Source organism: Ranitomeya variabilis, chromosome 7 (genome assembly GCF_051348905.1).
Source record: "Ranitomeya variabilis isolate aRanVar5 chromosome 7, aRanVar5.hap1, whole genome shotgun sequence".
In the NCBI taxonomy this organism is placed as follows: Eukaryota; Metazoa; Chordata; class Amphibia; order Anura; family Dendrobatidae; genus Ranitomeya; species Ranitomeya variabilis.
This window is the reverse complement of record NC_135238.1, coordinates 77,247,336-77,271,596: the sequence shown is the minus strand read 5'-3', so window position 1 is coordinate 77,271,596 and position 24,261 is coordinate 77,247,336. Positions and strand designations below refer to the sequence as shown.

Here is a 24,261-nt window from a genome sequence, read left to right as displayed (position 1 = left end):
TTTAAACTACAAAAGTGCGAGATTTCTTCCAACGAGCACATCATAAGTGCATTAGTTTGGAAACTAGGGAGTAAAATGTTCTTGTGTATGGTTCTCCTATTTTAGCAGCAGGAAGCCCTTTGCAGTAGGAACCTTCTGTAGCAGTATAGTTTTTGTAGTAGTTATATAAAGTCTGTTCTTACAAGCACTAAGAGTTTGGTTGTGTCACAAAAAAGTTCTTTCCTTAAAAATTGTGTTCAGTTATCTTCCAGTTTCAGCTCCTCACCAGCTGGGGTGATCCTTATTACATCGGTCTGAATGGTCTTGAGATGTACAATGGCCACGGAGAGAAAATTCAGCTCACAGAGAACAGTATCCCTTTCGTATTTTGTTTTATTTTTATTGATTATTTTTAGATTGTGTCTGATTTCGTATGTGTGAATTTCCTTCATGCTGCTTGTTTTTATGTTTACTTAATGGAAGTTTAACTAGTTCCACGAAAATTCTGTTGATCACTGGGGTTCGGCTGCAAAGACAAGCAGTGAACTTGAGATCAAGGCTCTGAAATGTTGATAACTGTGCTCTGCAGCCCCTTCTTGAATGTAGCAGAGTTGCACATTCTCAACCTCATCTCCATTTCTTGTCTACGGTACTGCCAAAGAAAGCCAACACTATACGGGTCTATTTCAAAGGGTCCAACTGATGGAGGCCAAGCATGTGCAACTTTGCTTCATCCAAGTTAAAGCGCCAGAGCCGTATTTTCGAGGTTCGAGATCTACACTTTTGGGAATGCTGAGGTACCAACGGTCAGACTACCTTCGATCAGCAAGTTATCTTTTTAACTCCTGTAGGACCTGGCAATTTATAATTTTCGCGCTTTTGTTTTTTCCTCCTCTTTTTTTTTTTTAAACAGCCAAAACTTTTATATTTTTCCATTGACATATCCATAGGTGGGATTATTTTTTGCTGGGTTAATGGTAGGTTTGAAAGACACCAATCATTTTATCGTAAAATGAACAAAAAAATGGAAAAAAATGCCATTGGGATAAAATAGTGAAAAAATGCAGCTCTGCCATTGTCTTTTGGATTTTTGTATTACATTCATTGTATTGTAAAAATAGATGTGGAGACCTTTTACAGTAACATTCCACACACACATGAGTTATCAAAGGGGTAGGTAATTTTCTTAGATCAAGATCCATTGACTGTGTCGAGCACATTGCCTTTGTTGAGGAATTTTTCGGATTTACCCTGACTCACAACGTTTTCCTCTTCATACGCCAATTGGTTCCTGGGCTGGTGGGGGGAGACCCATATCTTCAGAGATGAAGACAGGTGATGGCATCCCCTCATAGGGGCTTGTCATAGATACATAGAAGATATTTTCATCATTTGGCTGGGTTCAAAAGTTGAGTTTACTGGTTTTGTAAAAAAAAAAACATCAATGTCAATTAATCTACGGTTTACCTATAAATTGGATAGAGAACAACTACCATTCCTGGATGTGATGATTAGGAAAACGCAGGATGGTACCTTGGGGACTGACATCTATCATAAGCCAACCAGCACTAACAGGATCCTTAGATGAGATAGCCACCACCCAGCCCCCTGTGAAGAGGGACAATTTCTTAGATTGAGAAGAAATTGCTCTGAGACATCTAATTTTCAAAGGCAGGCTGGTGATATGTTTGACAGATTCAGAGAGAAGGGATGCCCACGCCATATCCTTAGATCAGCCTGTGGTTTTGCAGAGAGTAGGGAAAGGCTCACAGTTAAATTGACAAGGCAGGAACAATTTTAAAATGAAAGGCTATGCATCATAGGCACATACAATAATCAAAATGACTAAGTCTTTGATATCCTTAGGAGACACTGGGACGTGCTCATAGCTGACCCAGCCCTCAGGGGATTTTTGGGTAAAAGACCTGCAGTTACAGACAGAAAGGGACGGTTGCTTAGGGACCATCTAGTTCGTAGTCACTTTAGCAGACCTACACCTGAGGGCACCTGGTAGGATAGAAAACCATGTGGTTTCTTCAGATGCGCTGATTGCTGTAACTGCAAATGGATGAAACCCGGCAAGTACTTTATTAGTTCTTCCGCTGGCAAAACGTTCTATCAAAGGGACTTGTCAAACTGCAATACCATGGGCCTTGTTTATCTGGCCACCTGAACCTATCCTCTGGATTACATAGGGAAGACTCAAAGATTTCAGGAGGAGGGTGGGAGATCATGTTGGGGACATCCGCCACAACCGTGATACCCCTGTGGCTTACCACATTAGCACATTAACAATATTTATAAATGCAACCTGAAGCATATCTCTTTCTGTGTAATAGAAGTATTTAAACCCAACGTACTGTACGTGAATTGTATCCCGATAAAAAAATACTCCAGAAGGAAAGAAAGTGGATCTTTCGGATTGACTCCCTTTCCCTTAGGGGTTTAAACAAAATAATATCTTATGCCTGTTTCCTCTGAGCTCTTTTTTCCTGAGATTGGGGACATTTTCCGGCGCCTGCGCACTGCAGTACTTTGCTCTGCCCTCAACAGGGCAGACAAAGTACGCCGGAGCCGCAGCGTGAAGACAAGAAGATAACGTGATCGTAAGAAGATGGGATACCCCGGACCGTACCGCGATGCCCATCGGCCTGCAGTGGGTCCGCCCCTGGGTGAGTATAGTCTAACCTCTTTTTCTCATCTTACATTATACATCGGGGGCTTATCTACAGCATTCCAGAATGCTGTAGATAAGCCCCTGATGCCTGTGGGCTTAGCTCAACTTCCATTTTGGGGTGACAGGTTCCCTTTAACATTGCAGATGATACGCATTGCTCTGCGCTCCGGTCATGCGCAGTGATCTTCCATCTGGCACGCGTGGATAGACCAAGTGACGCGGTCCCGGCACTTCCTCCAAGGCACGCATTGCATCACAATCATGTGTAGCAAACCGGGACAATCCAGACATGCGCAGAACGCGCATGACCGGCACGTCCTGTGATGACGTGGAATATGTCACAGGCATGCGCAATTTGGGTCCTCTGTACCTCTACCGTTTGCTCAACACAGCGCATGCGCACTCAATACTTGCGGACACAAGGGCACTTTCGGCCACCTTGAGATACTTACCCTAACGATTATGACCAGCTTATGAGGGGGAGTTGTCTCAATTGTGAGTGGGATATTTAAACATGACCTTTCTGCCCTGAGACATGCCACATCAACCATCACCATATTCACATATTTCCATCAAGTCTCCTGATGAGCCAGTAGGAGAAACGCGTAGAGGCAGAGCGGCATATCTTGATCATCAATCTTGATAAGTACTACCTTTCCCATTGTTACCATATGCATTGCGACAGAACCTGCTACATTGCAGGTAGACTATATGTTTTTTCTGCATCATCAGTGGGTCACAGCCTTGAGTCAGAGGTAGGGCCATCTAGGGACAATCAGGGACAGCCCACGTTGAGCGGGGGCGCCAAATTGCTAACTATTAGTGTGCCAACCTCCGCTGACAGACAGGTGATAGCCTTCTAGGTGACTTCCAGGGTGAGGCAGTTTACACAAAATAATTGTACTGGTAGTTTTATGGATTGTAATCGATTGCTACCATACTCCATTAGCCTTTTTTACCCAATTGTGATAGGCCTCTCTTTCCCTTTAAGTATTGATCACTGCTTCTCGTCTATGCCCCTGGGGCCATATACTGAACAGAGATTTCTGTATATATGCAATGATTATCTTCTTGTGTACCTTAATATTAGCATATGGCGAGTGCTATTTTGGCTTGGTAGGGTCAGTTATCCTACTGATTTTACATCCCTTCAGGAATCTTTGATTATCTATCTCCTACCACCTATCTATATTTTTTTATCTTTCAATAGGGGTCCATAGGTACAGCAGGGACAGCTGCCTAGGGGCGCCACTGCCATATACAATAGGGTGCCAACCTCCGCCGACTGGCAGGCTACAGAATAGGTCCCTTGGTAGGGCTTTTCATTCTCTTTTTTTTGTTTTTTGTATGTGTTGTAATTGTCTCCCAGGATTATTATTGGTGATGAGCGAATATACTCGTTACTCGAGATTTCTCGAGCATGCTCGGGGGTCCTCCAAGTATTTTTTTAGTGCTCAGAGATTTAGTTTTTCTAGCAACCAGGCAACCCCCACATGTACTTATGCTGGCTAAAAGATGTAAATCATTCAGCTGCGGCAAGAAAAACTAAATCTCCGAGCACTAAAAAATACTTGGAGCACCGCCGAGCATGCTCGATGAATCTCGAGTAACGAGTATATTCGCTCATCACTAATTATTACCTTTTAATGCATATCCAATAAACATTGGTTTTAGAGTTTTTTTGTATGTTAGCATTAAGACCCATGTTTTATTTAGGATGTTCTTCAAAGATTTCTCCCCAACTCACCAACAACAACTATTCTGTCTGAGTCCAACTCTCTGGGGGTGACCACAACAAAGATTTATTTGAAGGTATACGAGAAGCATACAAGAGAGACCCAATTCTTCTGCTTCCGCCAGGTGATATATTTCTCACTTTTGAAAATAAAATATGGACTCTTAAGCATTGCATCTATGTTCCAGAAAAGGAGGGTAGGTAAACGCATTAAAACTGATCCATGACTCCAGGTTAACAGTGCACAAAGGTATAAAAAAAAACACAATAATATCTGTCTCGCTTGTTTTGGTGGCCCAATTAACAAAAGGATGGTAAAGAATATGTTTCTTCCTGTAGCTCCTGTGCCATGTATAAAACTTCCTGCACATCACTAATGGTATTATTTATTATTTCAGCCTCTGGCAATTCCATCTTATCCTTGGGGCTCTATATTTATGGAGTTTATTGTTGAACTATCAGTTTCAAATTGGAAAAATTTTGATCTTAGTCGTGGTTGACTCACTCACCAAAGCAGCACATTTTGTCCCCTGCACTGGTTTTCCCTTTGCTAAGGAGACTGCTGTTCTTGTGATTCAGAATGTGTTTTGCCTTCATGGAGTTGTCTCTGATCATAGAACACAACTTATATATCAACATTCAGGAAGAACTTTTGTGCAGCATTTGACATTGATCTCAGCTAATCCTCTTAATTTTATCCCCAATCTAATGGTCAGACTGAATGCACTAACCAAACCTCAGAGCAATATCTCCGATATTACATTTGCCATCTTCAGGATGACCAGGTTGATTTACTTCCTATGGCAGAATTTTTGTACAAAAATTCTCAAAATTCTTTAATGAAGCAAACACCTTTCTGGGAAAATTCGGGTTTACATTCAAGTATTCTACCTAATTTTCCCAGAGAAACGCCTATTCCTGCTGTCACTGACAGAATATAATCCCTGCACAACAGAATCTATAACTGTTTAGACACTTTAAGGATTGCCCAGGGCAAATATAAGGAAGCAGCGGATAAATCTCGCAGACCTTCTCCAAGCTCCCAAGTGGGTGATGGTATGGCTTTCCACCAAGAAGTTGAAACTCCATATATCTTCACCAAAAATGTATTGGTCCTTTCACGGTCATTGGACAAGTTAGCTCAGTAGCATTTTGTCTTCAACTTCCCAGGACAATGAAGATAAATCCAGTGTTTCATGTCTCCTTACTAAAGCCATTTGTTCCAAATCCTTTTCCAGAGTGCCATGTATCTCTTCCTGATCCTATTGAAGTGGATGGTCAAGAGCTTTACATGGTTGAGAAGATCCTGGACTCCAGAATACTCAGAAACAGGTTACAGTACTTAATAAAATGGCAAGGGTCCAGCCCTGAAGATAATTCCTGGGAACTTGTAGAAAATATCAATGCCTCCGGCTGCTTTAAAGAGTTTACCGTATATACTCGAGTATAAGCCGAGATTTTCAGCCCACTTTTTTGGGCTGAAATTGCCCCTCTCGGCTTATACGCGAGTCATACCGGGGGTCGGCAGGGGAGGGGGAGCGGGGGCTGTCTAAAAATACTCACCTAGTCCAGGCGCGGTCCCTGCTTCCCCAGCGCCGGCAGCAGCAGCTTCAGCTTCTTCCTGTACTCAGCGGTCACATGGTCCCGCTCATTACAGTAGATGAATATTCGGCTCCACCTCCCGTAGGGGTGGAGCCGCATATTCATTACTGTACCATGTGACCGCTGAGTACAGGATGAAGCGCTGCGGCTTCGGGGAAGCAGGATCTACACAGCGGCAGGACCAGGTGAGTATACGGGGAGGGGAGCGCAGCGCTGCGCGATAGTCACCTGCTCCTTGTTCCGGGCGCCGATCTGTCTCCAGCAGTGACGCTGAGGTCAGAGGGCGCGGTGACGTGGTCAGTGCGCGCCCTCTGCTGAACGTCAGTGCTGGAGACAGATCGGCGCCGGAACGAGGAGCAGGTCACTATTGAAAGTGCCCGGGGCCTGAGCGACGGAGAGGTGAGTATGTGATTTATTTTTTTTATCGCAGCAAATGGGGCAAGTGTCTGTATGGAGCATCTATGGGGCCATAACGTTCCTGCAGCACTATATGGGGCCATAACGTTCCTGCAGCACTATATGGGGCCATAACATTCCTGCAGCACTATATGGGGCCATAACATTCCTGCAGCACTATATGGGGCCATAACATTCCTGCAGCACTATATGGGGGCCATAACGTTCCTGCAGCATTATATGAGGCCATAACATTTGTGCAGCACTATATGGGGCCATAACATTCCTGCAGCACTATATGGGGCCATAACATTCCTGCAGCACTATATGGGGGCCATAACGTTCCTGCAGCACTATATGGGGCCATAACATTCCTGCAGCACTATATGGGGCCATAACATTCCTGCAGCACTATATGGGGCCATAACATTCCTGCAGCACTATATGGGGCCATAACATTCCTGCAGCACTATATGGGGCCATAACATTCCTGCAGCACTATATGGGGCCATAACATTCCTGCAGCACTATATGGGGCCATAACATTCCTGCAGCACTATATGGGGCCATAACATTCCTGCAGCAGTATATGGGGCCATAATTAACGTTTGTAGGGCACTATGGCATATGGGGCAAGTGTCTGTATGGAGCATCTTATAGGGCCATAACGTTTGTGCAGCACTATAAGGGGCAAATATCTTTATAGAGCATCTTATGGGGCCATAATCAGCATTTGTGCAGCATTATATTGGGCAAATGTGTCTATGGAGCATCTTATGGGGCCTTTATTAACCTTTATGCAGGATTATATGGGGCATATTTTAATATGGAACATCTTATGGGGCCATAATGAACAGTATGGAGCATTATATGGGGCTCCTGATTCAATATGGATATTCAAAGACACTTAACCTACTGATGTCTCAATTAATTTTACTTTTATTGGTATCTATTATTACTTTTGACATTTACCGGTAGCTGCTGCATTTTCCCCCCTAGGCTTATACTCGAGTCAATAAGTTTTCCCAGTTTTTTGTGGCAAAATTAGGGGGATCGGCTTATACTCGGGTCGGCTTATACTCAAGTATATACAGTAATTAAGGACATCCATATAACCCAAGTCAAACATTGTCCAGAGGCCGCTGTTGAAAGGGGGGAGTAATGCCAGGACCACTTTTGTGGATTGATCACTAGTGGCTGCTATTGTTCCCTTTAATACCTGTGCTTCATTTCCACTCTGGAGGCTGCTGTTGTGTTGTGCAGTCGCCCTTTACTAAGATTGCAGATTCTAAGGCTGTGGAAGCCATCTTGTTTCCTGTATAGGCCTACTTAAAGCCACGTGGAACACTCACTCATTGCTTGAGTATTATGTTTAGCTGTTTATCTAGTTCCAGTCTCAAGCTCATGAGAACTGTGTTACCCAGTCTGGTCCCACTCTTCTCCAGATTGTTTTGCACAACTCCAATTGTAACCTCCAAGGACTTCCACTATTGCTTTCTGTACCCAGCTAGTGCTCTTTTGGCTATTGGATTCCAGTTTTGCTTCACCAGTAGCGTAGCATTTTTTATGTATATGCCCTAGCATCTCCTGTCATGTATATGCCCCAGCATCTCCCGTGTAATGTATATGCTCCAGCCACAGTGTCTCCAATGTGATATATATGCTGCAGCCTCAGGGTCTCCTATGTGATGTATATACAGTAGTCTGTGTCACCTATGTGATGTATATACTGCAGACCTCCCTGTCCTTGAGTATTATAAATGAGTAGTGATGACTTTCTTGCTGTGAGGAGACATGCACTGTAATATAAATCTGTGTTCAGAACTTACCGCTGGGAGTTCTTTTCAGTATCAATCACAGAGCTGACTGCTCTCCAGACCGACGCAAATTTGGGAAAGCAGTTGCTCGTAGTATCACCATTAGCACCCAACATCATACTTCACACCAAAGAGAAGCTGTTCCAGCTATCACATTAGGGGTGAGTTAATTAATTGTGTGACCAAATGTAGCAGGATACATTTCAAATTGATAATTTTGTATGGTGCCCTGAAGGATGGTGTAAATATCCAAATGGCCCTTGGAAGAAAAAGGTTCTCTGCCCCTAATATAGAGGCAGAAACCCTGATTCCAGTGATGTGTCACTTACTGGGCTTCTTAGTATAGTGGGCTTCTTAGTTTTTAGAAAATCACTGTTTTATCAGCAGGGTATTATCACTATAGGACTAGTAAACCTGCTGCCATGTAGACCTTCATATTTATGAGCTTTGCATAACCCCATTCCCACCACTGAGACTCTGCATAGTGAATACAGGGCACGGTCAATCAGTAGTGGACGGGGTTATACAGAGCCCCAGGTTTATTGTTTATTTCTCCTGTAGTGATAATCTCCTGCTAATAAAACAGTGATTTTATCAAATCTACAGCCGGCAGTCCAGTAAGTATTTATATACATATATACCGGATATTACAACATGACCTTTATATACACATATGGTGAGTGAAGTGCTGGCTAGAAAAGAGATTTCCCCAAGGACATGCTCTCATATATATGACATTTTATTAAAAAACTGTTCAAAGGGACCCCTATGAAGGAATACAGCCACGAGAATACATCATAGTCTAATAGTAATTACACCACAAGGAGATGCATGCGGGCTCCTATCCTGTATTACCATTTACTATGCATTGGCGTGACAGTGATTAACAACTTTGGCTATTTCTTGATCTGTATTTTATTTAAAATCTGTCGATAATTGAGATGAACTTTTTGGAGAAAATGGAAAGTGGCTGAGGTCCTGCGCTGCTGGTCATATAAAATCCCGGATATATAGATAAGGAATTAGATTAACAGAATGACATGGGTACACGAGTATCATGTTGGCGCTCATTCTGTTTGTTTTGGGTCAGTCACTTATGAGCTGTTGTTTCTCCACATTCCCTCTAAACATTGAACATTTCTTTAGTGATCTCAGATTTACAAAAAATAAAAAAAAATTTCCGCAGCGCCAATTGCTTTTTTCACAGCAGTGAATATCCTCCGTGCGCTAAGTAATTGTCAGATACCATTTATTTCAGTTCAGTTGCATTTTCCAGCAGTGTCCTCTCCCTTGGGCTAAACTGCTATTAGCATCAGCTTCCAGCCGATCGCTAGAGGAAAATCACTGGTGTGACATCCTCCAATAACATTTAGCGCACGTCCACGGGGACACATTTTGCAGTGATTTTTAGCTGTAATTTTTAGTGACATAATTGCTGCAGAAATATGTCAGTGTGACTCTAACCTTGCCGATGACATTTCATCCAAACTTTAAATATAGTTAAAGAGGAACCGTCATTACTCCTGACACGTGTGGTTAAGTAAATATTTTAATTAGGCTCTTCAGAAAGAAAGAGGAGCTGAACTCCAATGCCACCTATTGGATATAGCAAGTCAATATCGACCCTTTAAAGTACCTTGCCAGATGATTTATATTAAAAGCCAAAAAATAAATTTCATTTGAAGACTCGTGTTTTGGGGGGTTTGCTCCTCATCAGTGCAAAGTCGGAGATCTGATTTAGCTGAATGAGAGGCCTCTGACAGGTGGTGTAAGGGGGAACGTTTCTTCTTTTATAGCGCGCCAAGATATCGTAAGGAGACTTATAGGCCATGCAATGCTTCTCTGGGAATTCAAATATGCAACTATCTTATAAAGAGAGGGCAAAAACTGTAGTGCCACCTATTATATTTAGCAAACAAATACAAAGTAAATCTTTCTATTCTCCAAAACATACCAAGTAGATCATCCTTTCTTAAAACTGTGTTGTGCCTTGCCTCTGTTATTCCTCTAGGAATGTATATAAGCACTGATCAGACTGTGTCAGACATATATAATGTGTGTGTGTTTGTAATATGTGTATGTATATACAAAATGTGTGTGAATGCAGATTGAGGGGTTCTGCATGTGCAGGACAGTAGACTGGTGTAGTTTCAGTTGAAGTGGGGTTTATTATGGAATATTGGATCTTCTGCTCTGTTCACACATTTATTATTTCTTTTATTTAGGTTTCTGTTGCTCTTTGTTCAGCAACACCAAGGGGTAAACTGCATAGTTTCATCCCCCCATAAAAGCTCAAAACTAAAGACACCATATATCTGCCATGTATATGGTTGTTTTAACGAGGAAAATGTCTCTTTGTGGCCAAGATGGCATATTGATTTATCGACCATGCAGTGCTCCCCTGGGAAACTAAATGCGTAAGTAACTTCTTTAGAAATGAACTCATTAAATTCCCAGAGGAGCTTTGCTCGGCCTACAATTCTCCTTACAACCAGCTTGGCACTTCTCACAAGGAGAAACCTTTTGCCTTTGCTCTCTTTTTAGAGGCCTCTCACCCAGCCAAACTACTACCTCACCGGCTCAAAGCAGGAGCTCTAAACTCCCTGAAACATGCATCTGCAAATAGTTTCAAGTTTGGCTTCTTCTCCTTAGTCATAAGGCAAGGCCCTTTAAAGTTGATGTGTCAGCGGGTTATTGAACACCTAACTAGAGGTATCGGTGTAAAGCTCCTTTAATGCTTATTACATTCATACCTTTCTAGTAGAATTTCTTTGGGGAATTATTGATATAACTATTTTTGAAGTCTTATTCTTTAGTGCATCGGGGCAGGCACTTCACTTACCAGCTCTGCAGTACTTCACCGCCCATCACAGGCCTCCGGATTGACAGGTCACTCTTCCCTCAATAAACTGTCTCACCTACGCCATCAGTCTCTTCGCGCATTTCATCAGAAAGGACTGCTTCTGCCCATTGAGCTCCTGATGACTTGGTGAGATCAATGTTCAGGTTCTCGCATGGTCACTAGTAGCTCGCTACGTAGACACCTTCATTGCAATGAACCCGGACAATAACGGCACCTGTGCAGGGGAGGCAGGTCACTAATAGAAGAATGACCTGTCAATCATTGTCCAGTGGTGGGCAGCGAAGTACAGCAGAGCTGGCGAGTGAAGGGCCTGCCCCCATACACTTAAATAGAACTTTAAAAATAGATTTCTCAAAAATGCCCCAAATAAATTTTACTATAAAGATGTGACTAATATGCATAAAAGGGGCTTTATACTCATATCTTTAATTAGGGGTCAAATATCCTTCTGACAGGTCTTCTTTAAGGGGTCGAAATTGACTTTTATTTTGACTAGAATTCTTGATCTCTTCTTCTCTGAAGAGGCTACTTGCACATGGTCAAGAGAGGCATTGTTTTGGAAATAATAAAAAAAAAAAAAAAAGCCACATATTTTTTTTTATTAATCACATGGCCTGGTTCTTTCTAACCTATTTTATTCTGCAAATGTTTTTCATTTGTTTTCTGTCAGCAGTATACAGCAACATTTTTTGTGAACCTGAAATTTTCTTTAGTTAAAGGTTGAAAATCCCACACAGAGCAGCACTGCTTCAAAGACTTAACCATATGGACAACTATTGGGAATTAAAAGTAACTGTAGTGAGAAAATTGAATGTGATCTGTTTATACAAAAACGTTCAAAAGAGGATTTGCTTCTAAACTCTTGAGAAATGCATCAGAGAAGCTTAAGAGAACATAAGATAAAACCTGATTAAGGCTCTGTCTGGCGACATTTTCACTGTTTCTATGATTGCACAGTAAAGCAGTTATAATAAAAGGTTATATAACATCTTTATGAAAATATAGCTGAATCAACTAAAACTATCACAATTTTTTCATCATATTTTTTTCTCGTAACTTATTTATTAATCTGAGCCTAATACAGATATTTGTATTTTTGCAGATGACACCAAGCAATGTAGTATAGGTCATTGTATGGTAGATGTTTAGAAGTTACAAGCTGACTTTGACAAACTGAGAATTTGGGTATCCACTTGTCAGAGGAGGTTTACTATGGACATATGTAAAATTATGTGTCTGAGCACTAATAATATGTGGAGATCATATATTCTAATAAGAGTAAAACTAGGAGAGTCACTTGTAGAGAAGTATCTTAACCCCTTCACAACCTTAAGTACCAATAAGTCATGGTTGGGTTAGGAGTTCCAGACCTTTGACATATAGATATGTCATGGCAATTATGTGGACACATTTGCGGTACCTGCTCGATTGCCGCGGGGATCTTGGCTTACGTAATAGCCGAGTGCCTCGACTGTCTCAGCCAGGAGCAGGTCCCACACCGTCCCCATATGTTTAAACCCCTAAATGGAATGATTGATATTGATCGCAACATTTAGGAGGCTAGGAGAGAGACAGCACTGGCAGGTATAATGCATTGCAGTGATGGTGCATTGGTATGCATTATACCAGCGATCAGAGTAATAAAAGTTAAACTCCCATAGAGGGACTAAGTAAAAAAGAAAAAAAGTTAAACAAAAATTGTAAAGGTATTTAAAAAAAAAAATTAAAAAAAGTTTCTACCAATAAATAAGTCTATCTATTTAAAAACAAAAATAATCCCAAAAAAGTACACATTTGTTATCGCCACGTCCGGAACAACCCGCCCTATAAAACTGTCACACTAGTTAACCCTTCCAGTGAACACTGTAAGAAAAATAATTAAAAACGTCACAAAAAAACTATGCTTTTGCATTCTACTGCCAAACAAAAAGTAGACTAAAAATGCAATTAAAACGTTAAATGGAAATTAAAATGGTATAGCTGAAAACATCACCTTGTCCCGCAAAAAAAAATAAACAATCCATCAAACAGCCCTGTCAGTGGAGAAATAAAAAAGTTACAGCTCTCAGAATATAGCGATGCAGAAACAATTCTTTTGTCTATAAAATAGTTTTTATTGTGTGAAATCAGCAAAGCATAAAAAAATTAATATGGATATTAATATACTGAAGTGGTTATCGGTGCGAAAACTGAGCCAATATCTGTCTTACTGGATAGTGGGACGGGCCAATACTGTATAGTGGATGCTCAGTTTGCTAAGATCCATGGTATCTCCTGTAGTGCTGGCAATTCCATTTCCATATTTGCATCATGGAAGCTTTACACAAATAGTGCATAAGGTGAACCTTCGTGTAGAGGTTCTTCACAGGGAGCTCCTTTCTTGTTACCTCCTGGAAGGTCTACCTACTCCCATTGTGTTGGGTCTTCCCTGGTTGACTGTGCATAATCCGGTTATAGACTGGCAGGCCAGAGAGATAATTAAGTGGAGTGATTTTTGCAAAAATAATTGCCTAGCTACCATCCTCTCTAATGTCTCCACTAAAATCATTCCATCTTTTGTGTCTGATTTTGAAGAGGTGTTCTTTGAAAAGGGGTGTGAATAACTTCCTCCGCATGGAGTGCTTCATTGTCCAAGACCAGATTATACAATCTGCCAGGTCCTGAGGGGCAGGCAATGAAAGTCTTGTGAAGAGTGTCAAATCCCTTACTGATAAGACTGGGAAAGGTACAGACTTCGAGGAGGTCCAACGGCGCTCGTCAGGCATTTTCTTCTCTGAAGATAGTTTTTTCTTCTGCGCTGGCACTCATCCAACCTGATGCTTCTCAACCATTTATTGTCGAGGTTGATGCTTCTGAGGTGGGAATCGGGGCTGTATTTTGTCAAGGGTTGTTCCCTGGTACGTGGCATCCATGTGCCTTCTTCTCCAAAAAGTTGTCATCGGCCGAAAGAAACTGATGTAGGTAATACATACCTTTTGGTCATTAATAGTGATGGGCGAACCCCTGGATGATCGGGTCCAGCGAGTTTGGCCGACCATTTAAAAAAAGTTTGGTTCATGTAACAGAATAGTATCTGAACCCAGACCCCATTCAGACCAAAGGGGGGCCCAAACATCCATTGTTTGCCGTGCTGTCATCTGCATGACAGTGTGGCAAACACTGCCTCTGATCTACGGTAAGATTGTTACCGGCGGTCAGAGAGCTGCGGCTGTGACTGGCAGTAAAAAGTTTGCATCGGGTCACAGAGCTTCAGCCCGCAGCGGTCAGTTTTGCTATGCTAGTTATCAAAAATAGACCAGACCCCCACGTCATTTTATTTATAGTGCAGGCACTGGCTGATGAATTATCCCATCAGCAGCGTCTGCTGTCTCTGTTAATAGTGGAAGCAGGCGTAGGCTGATGGGAATAGTACTCTCTTATGAGCCCAAAGTCTCTGTGATCGGAGGTAAAGTTTTTATCTCCTGTCACAGCTGCTAGCTGTCAGATAAACCTCTTACCGCCGATCATATCCCTCACTGATTCTCGCGCTGTCGTGTTGCCAAACTCGAACAGTAACACAGACTTCCTGGATAAGTCTGTGTTCAGGGTTTACTGTTCGGGTTCGCCCATCACTAGACATTAAGTTGGCATCTGAGGGGTGGCGTCACTTAGTGTCTCCTTTAGTATCTGTGCACGTTTCAAGACCCCACATACTCTTTCATCTGGGACTTTTTTGTCATTAACCATTCCTGACCGACCATGGACTCATTTATCCATGGATTTCATTACAGATCTTCCTTCATCCTCTGGTAAAACGGTTATCTTAATTGTGATGGATAGGTTTAGTAAAATGGCGCACTTTATTGCTCTACCTGCTCTCCCTAATGCCAAGACACTTGTTCAGGTGTTTGTCATAGAGATCATGAAGCTTCACGGGGATAACTTTTGATGTGGTGTCAGATCGGGGGACACAGTCCGTATGTAAATTTTGGAAGGTGTTTTGTTCTTGTTTAGGGATGCATCTATCCTTTTCTTTGGCGTTCCATGCTCAAACTCTGGATGGAATGGCCAAACTAAACACCTAAACCAAAGTTTGGAGACTTACCTCAGATATTTTGTGTCAGATAACCAGGTGGAGTGGTCTTATTTTTTTATCACTGGCTGAGTTTGCTTTAAATAATTGTCGCAGCGAGTCTGCTGGTAAGTTACAATTTTTTTGGAGCACATGGCTTCCATCCACAATTCTGTACCTTCAGTAAAGAGGAATCTTCAGGGATTCCTGGGGAAGACAGATTTTCTTTTTCACTCTCATCGGTATGGGAAGAGGTTCAGAAGAATTTAAAGATCGTGGGTGACAAATACAAACGTATGGCTGCTCCTGATCTGGTCATTCCATCTTTCTATAAAATCTGGCCAGGCTTTCTGTTCCTCGCCAGTGAAAGTTCTACTTCCTGGTTCCCTGGAGTTGCTGTGTTTAGTTGGAGATCCTGCTGGAGATTGTTGTATGCTGTTTTTGGGTTTATGCTTTTCTTCTTGTCCTATTCCTGTTTGATTGATACATTCCTCCCATTCCATTTAAACCTCTCTGACATTGGGGAGTGTTTTTGTATGTTAATAACTTTTCTGTTATCTCCGTTTGTCTTATATGTTGATACACTAGTGTTTATGTCCCAGGTCTCCTGGGGGATGGGGAAGGGACAGCTTAGAATATAGCAGGAGAACAGTGAGGCACGAGGCCCAAACCTCCTCACCTTCAGAGGTACCTTTGGGGAACAGGAATATGGGCCATATCCCGAGGGACAATGTAGGGCCCATTTCCCTATCTTACGTAATGCAACAGCATGACAAATATACAGTTCATGGCACCTGTTCAGAAAAATAGATGTCTTGAAGTTCAAAAAGTGCAAAGAGCTACAAAACTGATATGAAGCATGGAAATTCAAATGAAATGTATTTGGCCTTGAGAAATTCTGTCTAAAGCTGGACATAATTAACATGTACAAGTACATAAATGACCCATCAGAAAAATATGGTCAAAGATTGTTTCATGTAAAACCCCTTCAGATGACAAGTGGGAGAAAAAAAGTTGAATCACCAGAGGAAACAGGCCTTAATTACCATGAGCACTATAAGTCTTTGGAATAGTCTCTCTTAGGCAATGCAGGAACTATAAATACTTATGAACATGTGTGAAGTATACACACACTTGGGATCGATCAAACTTGGGATCAGGAGGGAAACGCTTGCTCTTTAGGACAGACTAGACCATGTATGATGGCTGTACCTCTACCCTATTCCCTTTATACTTTCCGTTCCCTTGGTTGAACATGATGTACGTGTTGTTTTTCAACTGCACCAACTCTATAACTATGTGAGTGATGGCTTATCTCAGCATTTTGTAATCTCTTTCTGAGATGGGAATGCTTCTTTAGGAAATTGCATACTACTTATTCATTAGCTAATAAGAAAAATATGTCTATGAATTTGAGAAAATTACAGGTAATATATACTATGACATATCTAGAAAACTACTGAATAACATTTGAAGGACTTAACAAAAGATAACAACTCAAACACATATAATTATTTGGATTTTATTTAGGATTACTTATTTTTTACTTTAGATATTTTGTAATGTAAGTGTAAATTCTGATTAACACTGCTCAAAAAAATAAAGGGAACACTAAAATCCCACATCCTAGATATCATTGAATTAAATATTCCAGTTGTAAATCTTTATTCATTACATAGTGGAATGTGTTGAGAAGAATTAAACCTAAAAAATGATCAATGTAAATCATAGCTAATATCCCATGGAAGTCTGGAGTTGGAATGATGCTCAAAATCAAAGTGGAAAATGAAGTTACAGGCTGATCCAACTTCAGTGGAAATGCCTCAAGACAAGGAAATGATTCTCAGTAGTGTGTGGACTCCACGTGCCTGTATGACCTTCCTAGAACGCCTGGGCATGCTCCTGATGAGGCAGTGGATGGTCTCCTGAGAGATCTCCAAGATCTGGACTAAAGCATCTGTCAACTCCTGGACAGTCTGTGGTGCAACGTGACGTTGGTGGATGGTGTGAGACATGATGTCCCAGATGTGTTCAATCAGATTCAGATCTGGCGAACGGGCAGAACAATCCATAGCTTCAATGCCTTCATCTTGCAGGAACTGCTGACACACTCCAGCCACATGAGGTCTGGCATTGTGCTGCATTAGGAGGAACCCTCCAACCGCACCAGCATATGGTCTCACAAGGGGTCTGAGGATCTCATCTCGGTATCTAATGGCAGTCAGGCTACCTCTGGTGAGCACATGGAGGGCTGTGCAGCCCTCCAAAGAAATGCCACCCCACACCATTACTGACCCTCTGCCAAACCGGTCATGTTGAAGGATGTTGCAGGCAGCAGATCGCTCTCCAAGGCGTCTCCAGACACTGACACGTCTGTCACATGTGCTCAGTGTGAACCTGCTTTCATCTGTGAAGAGCACAGTGGCGAATTTGCCAATCCTGGTGTTCTGTGGCAAATGCCAAGCATCCTGGGGGGTGTTAGGCTGCGAGCACAATCCCCATCTGTGGACGTAGGGCACTCAGACCATCCTCGTGGAGTCGTTTTCTAACCATTTGTGCAGACACATGCACATTTGTGGCCTGCTAGAGGTCATTTTGCAGGGCTCTGGCAGTGCTCCTCCTGTTCCTCCTTGCACAAAGGCTGAGGTAGCGGTCTGCTGCTGGGTTGTTGCCATCCTATGGCCCCCTCCACATCTCCTGGTGTACTGGCCTGTCTCCTGGTAGCGCCTCCAGCCTCTGGACACTACGCTGACAGACCCAGCAAACCTTCTTGCTACAGCTCACATTGTAGAGTCCGTCTCATGCTACCACAAGTGTGAAAGCACAACCAACATTCAAAAGTGACCAAAACATCAGCCAGAAAGCATTAGTACTGAGATGTGGTCTGTGGTCCCGACCTGCAGAACCACTCCTTTGAGTGTGTCTTGATAATTGCCAATAATTTCCATCTGTTGTCTATCCTATTTGCACAACAGCATGTGAAATTGATTGTCAAACAGTCTTGCTTCCTAAGTGGACAGTTTGATGGCACAGAAGTTTGATTTACTTGGAGTTATATTCTGTTGTTTAAGTGTTCCCCTTATTTTTTTGAGCAGTGTAGTATAAAAGTTCAACTGTTCTATTCATTACTGCAGTATGGTATGTGCTTTCTCCTGTGTTTCATTGTTCCCACCAACTTCTGCTGTGTAAAATGCAGCAGAAAATTGTGAATATAAAGATAGTCACATTTCTGTTAATGAGACCATTGTCAGCAGGATAAATACTCAACAATATCTAATTAGAACAGTTTAAATAGGAGCAATCACTTCCATATTAGCAAACTAATACCCAAGACTTGATAAACTTACATCTTGTATAATGATTATTGGTTGACGATCTTGAGTGGGGGGAGAAATTCAGTGTAAATGTGCCCAAATACATTCTCATAGCATATCTAGTAAATCCGAGCATTTTATAGTTTACGTTCATGGTCACACAAACAGGGCATTTTTTGTGCCATGAAGGATATGGATCTGATGGACAGTACATAAAAAACACACATGACCCTGGTCAGATTGTATTGTGAACGCACAATTGTCATTGTAGTGATGAAGTACAGTACCCGCCATTGTTAGGAAATATTTGTACTGTCACTCACATTCCAAAAATAGAAACCTTGAAGAAAACTTGTTAAAAAGCAAGATACCCATCATATAATGACCACAACAACTGCTATTCCTCATCTGTTCACATATGCCAGTTTTTACTAAAAATTCACCTGAAATAAATTAGTTATTCTTTAACTCCTTTAGGCCTTTCTTGGTCTTAATGAAAACATTTTTTATTTTATTTAACTTTTTTGTTGTTTTATCTTTGCATGCCGAGGGCCATAATTTTGTTATTTTGTATGATAGTTGTTTTTATATTTAATGTAGATGTATTCTTCAGTGGAACCGCATATAATTTTGACTGACCTTTCTGAACTTTATGGAATAAAATAGTAACAAATAGAATTCTGCTTTTTAAAAAATTGTTTTGCACCATATTAGTTTTTGTATTGCCGTATTCTCAGAGCAATGATTTTAGATCTTTTTCTGTCAGTGGAGCTGTGTGAGGGCACATTTTTTGCTTGAAAAGGTAAAGTCTTTATTAGTGCCATTTGATGGGATATATATGACTTTTTGGTCACTTTTTTATTCTTTTTGGGAGGCAAAAAGGACATCAATCACCACCCGGTATAAATGGTGATTCCAAATTGTAATACTTATTTTTCCCAATGTACAGAATGCAAGAAAACTAAAGATAAACACAGCCCAACACACATTTTATGTTTTGCTTTGTGTTTAACAAATGTTGGCTACCGGGCCAGAAGATCATGTTCCTTCCTAGTGCGGTGGTGAAGGAGAGTTCTGAAATACTAGCAGTCGGTTTTTGTTGTTTACAGGATATATCTGCCTGGATTTGATATTGTGTGTTTTATCCTAATCCTCTTTCCCATTTGTTTTATCCCTCCTACTGTTGCCTTGATTTCCACTTTGTATGATTATAGTTTTCTTTTATCCCTGTCTGTTTCCCCTGTCTGTCAGGTTTGTGTTATCCTATAGACTTCGGTCCCATGCCTCCCTGAATGGCTGAGGGAACAGATCAGCGTGCATATAGGAACATAGCAAGGTATGTGACCCCAGCATCTCCACCATCAGGGGTAATTAGGGAACAGGGATAGCCTAGGTTCCTCCTAACTTGTGGGACAGGGAAGGAGCCCATTGTCCTCCTGGGAAATCCCACTACAGTTTCGTGACAAAACTTATTTAAATCTCACCACCAACCAGATTGGCCTCTCATTTATTCGAAGAGATTCCCTTTGTGTCTCCCTACTGGCTAACCTCCACCTGGAAATCCCTTCAGAAGCCTAACCTTTTAAAACTTGTGCTAAAGTACTTCGCTTTTTGTGGACTTGAACATTTTAGCGAGCTGGATATTAATTTAAACAGTGAGTTTTCGATATGACTCCTTACCCACTACCCACATGTTTCAGAATATAGTCTAGTGACCAATATACATCCCTGAGGACACCAATCCAACTCTCCCCCCTCACATTTTTCAGCCTAGCTTCTCTGGTTTCTTAAGGTCTTAAGGGAATATAACCACTATGACTCATCTTTCAACGAATTATGACTTTTTGGGAGATGGACTATTACAGTTCCTACTTGAGTAGAACATTCTAGATTCTATGCTAAGTCACACATTAACCCCCTCCCAATATGCGCCATACTAGTACTGCTCTATGGAAATTGCGTTCCCGCAAACAGCAGTACTAGTACGGCGCACTGATCGCGCAGCCTCACGCTGTGCACCGCAGTGATCTTGTGCGGGTCACATCTGACACCCTGCAGCAACGCCCACAATCGGTGCTGGCATCGATTGAGGGCATTTAACCCCTCTGATGCCACTGTGAGTAGTGACAGTGACATAGAGGGGCATTGCTCAGTGAGGGGGCTCCCTGCTTGCTTCCATCCATCAGGACGATGTGATGCGATCGCGTTGTCCTGATGGTATCCATGGAGACCCCTGGCCCCAAGGTGGCTGCGGGGTCCTTCTGGGTCCTGAAGGAGAGGTGACTTGTGAGTGCCTGCTGGGAGCAGGCGCTGGCATGCCTCCTTCCCTGCCTGTCAGATCCTGATCTGATACTCTGCAGTGCAGAATGTCAGATCAGCGATCTGGGGTAATATAGTAATTTCCCATCCTGCGACAATGTAAAAATATATATATATATTACAAAGTGTAAAAATATTTTTTTTAAAATCCCTAAATAAAGGAAAAAAAATATTTTTCCAATAAATACATTTATTTGTATAAATAAAAAAAAAACAATAAAAGTACACATATTTGGTATTGCCGCCTCCGTAATGACACGCTCTATAAAACTGTCCTTCAGTGAACACCTAAAAAAATAAATAAAAAAACGAGGCAAAAAGCAATGCTCTATCATCATACCGCCGAACAAAAAGTGCAATAAAGTGCGATCAAAAAGACGGATGTAAATAAATATGGTATTTTTGAAAACATCATCTTGTCCCGCAAAAAACAAGCTGCCATACAGCTCCATCAGCAGAAAAATAAAAAAGTTGTAGCGCTCAGAATAAAGCGATGCAAAAATAATTATTTTTTCTATAAAATAGTTTTCATTGTGTGAAAGCGCCAAAACATAAAAAAATAAATAAATGTGGTATCGCTGTAATCATACTGACCTGAAGAATAAAGCTGTCTTACCAATTTTGCCACACGTGGAACGGTATAAAAAAAACCCCACAATTCCTGAATTGCTGGTTTATGTTCATTCTGTCTTCCAAAAATCAGAATAGAAAACAATCAAAAAATGTAATGTGCCTGAAAATGGTACCAATAAAAATGTCAGCTCGTCCCGCACACAAACAAGCCATTACATGACTCTGTTTGCCGAAATATGAACAAATTATAGCTCTCAAAATATGGTGATGGAAAAACTAAGTTTTTGTAATAAAAAGCGTCTTTTAGTGTGTGACAGTAGCCAAACATAAAAACCCGTTATAAATCTGGTATCGCTGTAATCGCACCGACCCGAAGAATAAAGTCACCTAATCACTTATACCGCGCGAGGAACGGCATAAAAAATAGATAAAAACCAATTCTTCAAATGCTGTTGATTTTTTTCATTCTGCCTCCCAAAGATCGCAGTAAGGCTCGGCGCACATTTATCCTGTGCTCTGCGTTGAGCGCTTACACCAGGGTTTCCGTGTAAATCTCTGAAATATGTGATTCAGACAGAACCCCTGGCGGAATATTCCTTATAATGAGGCAGATGGAGGCACTGTGGATGCCATAGGACCTGTGATTCGGCAGTGTCCCTCTTTTTAGGATTGCTTAAAAGTGCCGTCGGCCACAGTTTTGTGCACTTCTGAAAAGGATGCTTCTGAACAGAGGCAAGACAGAGTCCAAAGTAAATCTGCCTCATTATAGTAATGAATTCCTTGGGGGTTTCATCTGTCCCGTCACTCGAAGATTTAGATGGAAACCCTCAAAGTAAGTGCTCAGCTTCGAGAGCTGGATAAATGTGATCCCAATGTTATGTAAAATGTTCCCAATAAAAGCTTCAACTCGGTCCACAAAAAAAGCAAGTCCCCACTCATATCTATCATCTGTTAATGGAAATATAAGGGGCTTCCACGTCACTGGTAGCACAAAGGCTCTGGAAAAGCTAAATGGCTCCTCGCTCTCCAAAATAAATTCAGCAAATTCTCCACTCACAAATCCCCCTCCCTTCTGAGACCCAGTATGCCTAAACAACATTTAGCACCCACATTTGGCATCTCTGTAGTGATGAGAGCCCACCTAATTTACAGGTGCGTGTCTAAAGAAGCATAAGCTGGGCATAATGTACTGGTAACTGCAACGTACTGGTCACCTCAACGTACTGGTCAATACAACGGCAGTTTGCATTTTTCACTAAGCAACATTCACTACTGCTTGTTTCTGGAAAACACCCATGGAGTCAAAATTGTCACTACATCTGTAGATAAATTCACAAAGGGTTATAATTTCCAAAATGGGGTCACTTGAGGGGGATTCTGTTCTTCTAGCACTTAGGGGCTCTTTATATGGAATCCGCAAACTAATCTAGGAAAATCTGTTATCCAGGAGGCAAATAGCGCTCCGTCCGAGACACTCCGTATGGCAAAGTAGTACTGTGCAGCCACATACTGGGTATTTCTATATTCAGCAGAAATTGTGGGACAAATTCTGGTGCCGTTTTTTCTAATTTCCCAGTGTGATAATGTAAAATTTGGGGCTGACACACAATCTTGGTGGTAAAAATGTAAATGATTTTTTCTTCACTGACCAATGGTAAAAAAGTATGTGACACACCTATGGTATCAATATAATCACTAAACCCCCAGATGAATTCATTGAGAGATTAAATTGGTAAAATAGGGTCACTTATGGGGGGTTCTGCTGTTCTGGCACCTCAGGGGCTCTGCCAATGTAACATGGCACCCTCAAACAAGTGCAGTAAAATCTGTACTGTAATATGGCGCTACTTCCCTTCTGAGCTTTGCACTGTGCCTCAAAAGTAGTTTTCGACCACATATGGGGTATCGGTGAACTCAGGAGAAATTGCACAACAAACTTTGGGGTCCATTTTCTTCTTTTGCTTTTGTGAAAATACCAAATTCTGTGAAGCACCTCGTGGTTCAAGATACTCAATACACATGTAGATAAGGCCCAAAAGGAGTCTAGTTTCCAAAATAGTGTCACTTGTTGGGGGTTTCCACTGCTTAGGCACATTAGGGGTTCTCCAAACATGACATGGTGTCTGCTAATTATGCCAGCAAATTTTACATTCAAGAAGTCAAATGTCGCTCCTTCTCTTCCGAGCTCTGCCGTGTGCCCAACCAGTAGATTTCCTCCACATATGGGATATCAGCATGCTCAGGAGAAATTGCATAACAAAAATGTGTCGTCCATTTTCTCCTGTTACCCTTGCAAAAGTAAAAATAAAATAAGGTCTAAATTAAAAATTTTGGGGAAAGAAAAGTAAATGTTTATTTTTTTCTTCCACATTCAAAAAATTCCTGTGAAGCACCTGAAGGGTTAATAAACTTCTTGAATGTGGTTTTGAGTATCTTGAGGGGTGCAGTTTTTAGAATGGTGTCATTTTGGGGTATTTTCTTTCATATAGACCCCTCAAAGTCACTTCAAATGTGAGGTGGCCCCTAAAAAAATGGTTTTGCAAATTGAGTTGTAAAAATGAGAAATCGCTGGTCAACTTTTAACCCTTATAACTTCTTAACAAAAAAATTAGGTTTCCAAAATTTTGCTGATGTACAGTAGACAAGTGGGAAATGTTATTTATTAACCAATTAGTGCAATATGACTGTGATTTAAGGGCATAAAAATAAAAAGTTTGAAAATTGCGATATTTTCGAAATTTTCTCCAAATTTCCGGTTTTCTTTACAAATAAACGCAAGTCATATCAAATAAATTTTACTACTGTCGTAAAGTACAATATGTCACGAGAAAGCATTCTCTGAATCACCGAGCTCCATTAAAGCGTTCCAGAGTTATTACCTCATAAAGTGACAGTGGTCAGAATTGTAAAAATTGGCCCGGTAAGGAAGGTGAAA

At 41.4% G+C, this 24,261-nt stretch overlaps 1 protein-coding gene across 4 annotated transcripts in view; it reads left to right on the top strand.

Moving 5' to 3' along the window:
- KATNIP (katanin interacting protein) overlaps positions 1-24,261 on the top strand; it is a 264,435-nt gene that overhangs the window by 201,266 nt on the left and 38,908 nt on the right. For all 4 annotated transcript variants that reach the window (XM_077275294.1, XM_077275295.1, XM_077275293.1 and 1 more), the window contains exon 23: positions 241-351. In XM_077275294.1, the coding sequence (XP_077131409.1) occupies positions 241-351 (111 nt within the window). The remainder of the gene's footprint in view (positions 1-240; positions 352-24,261) is intronic.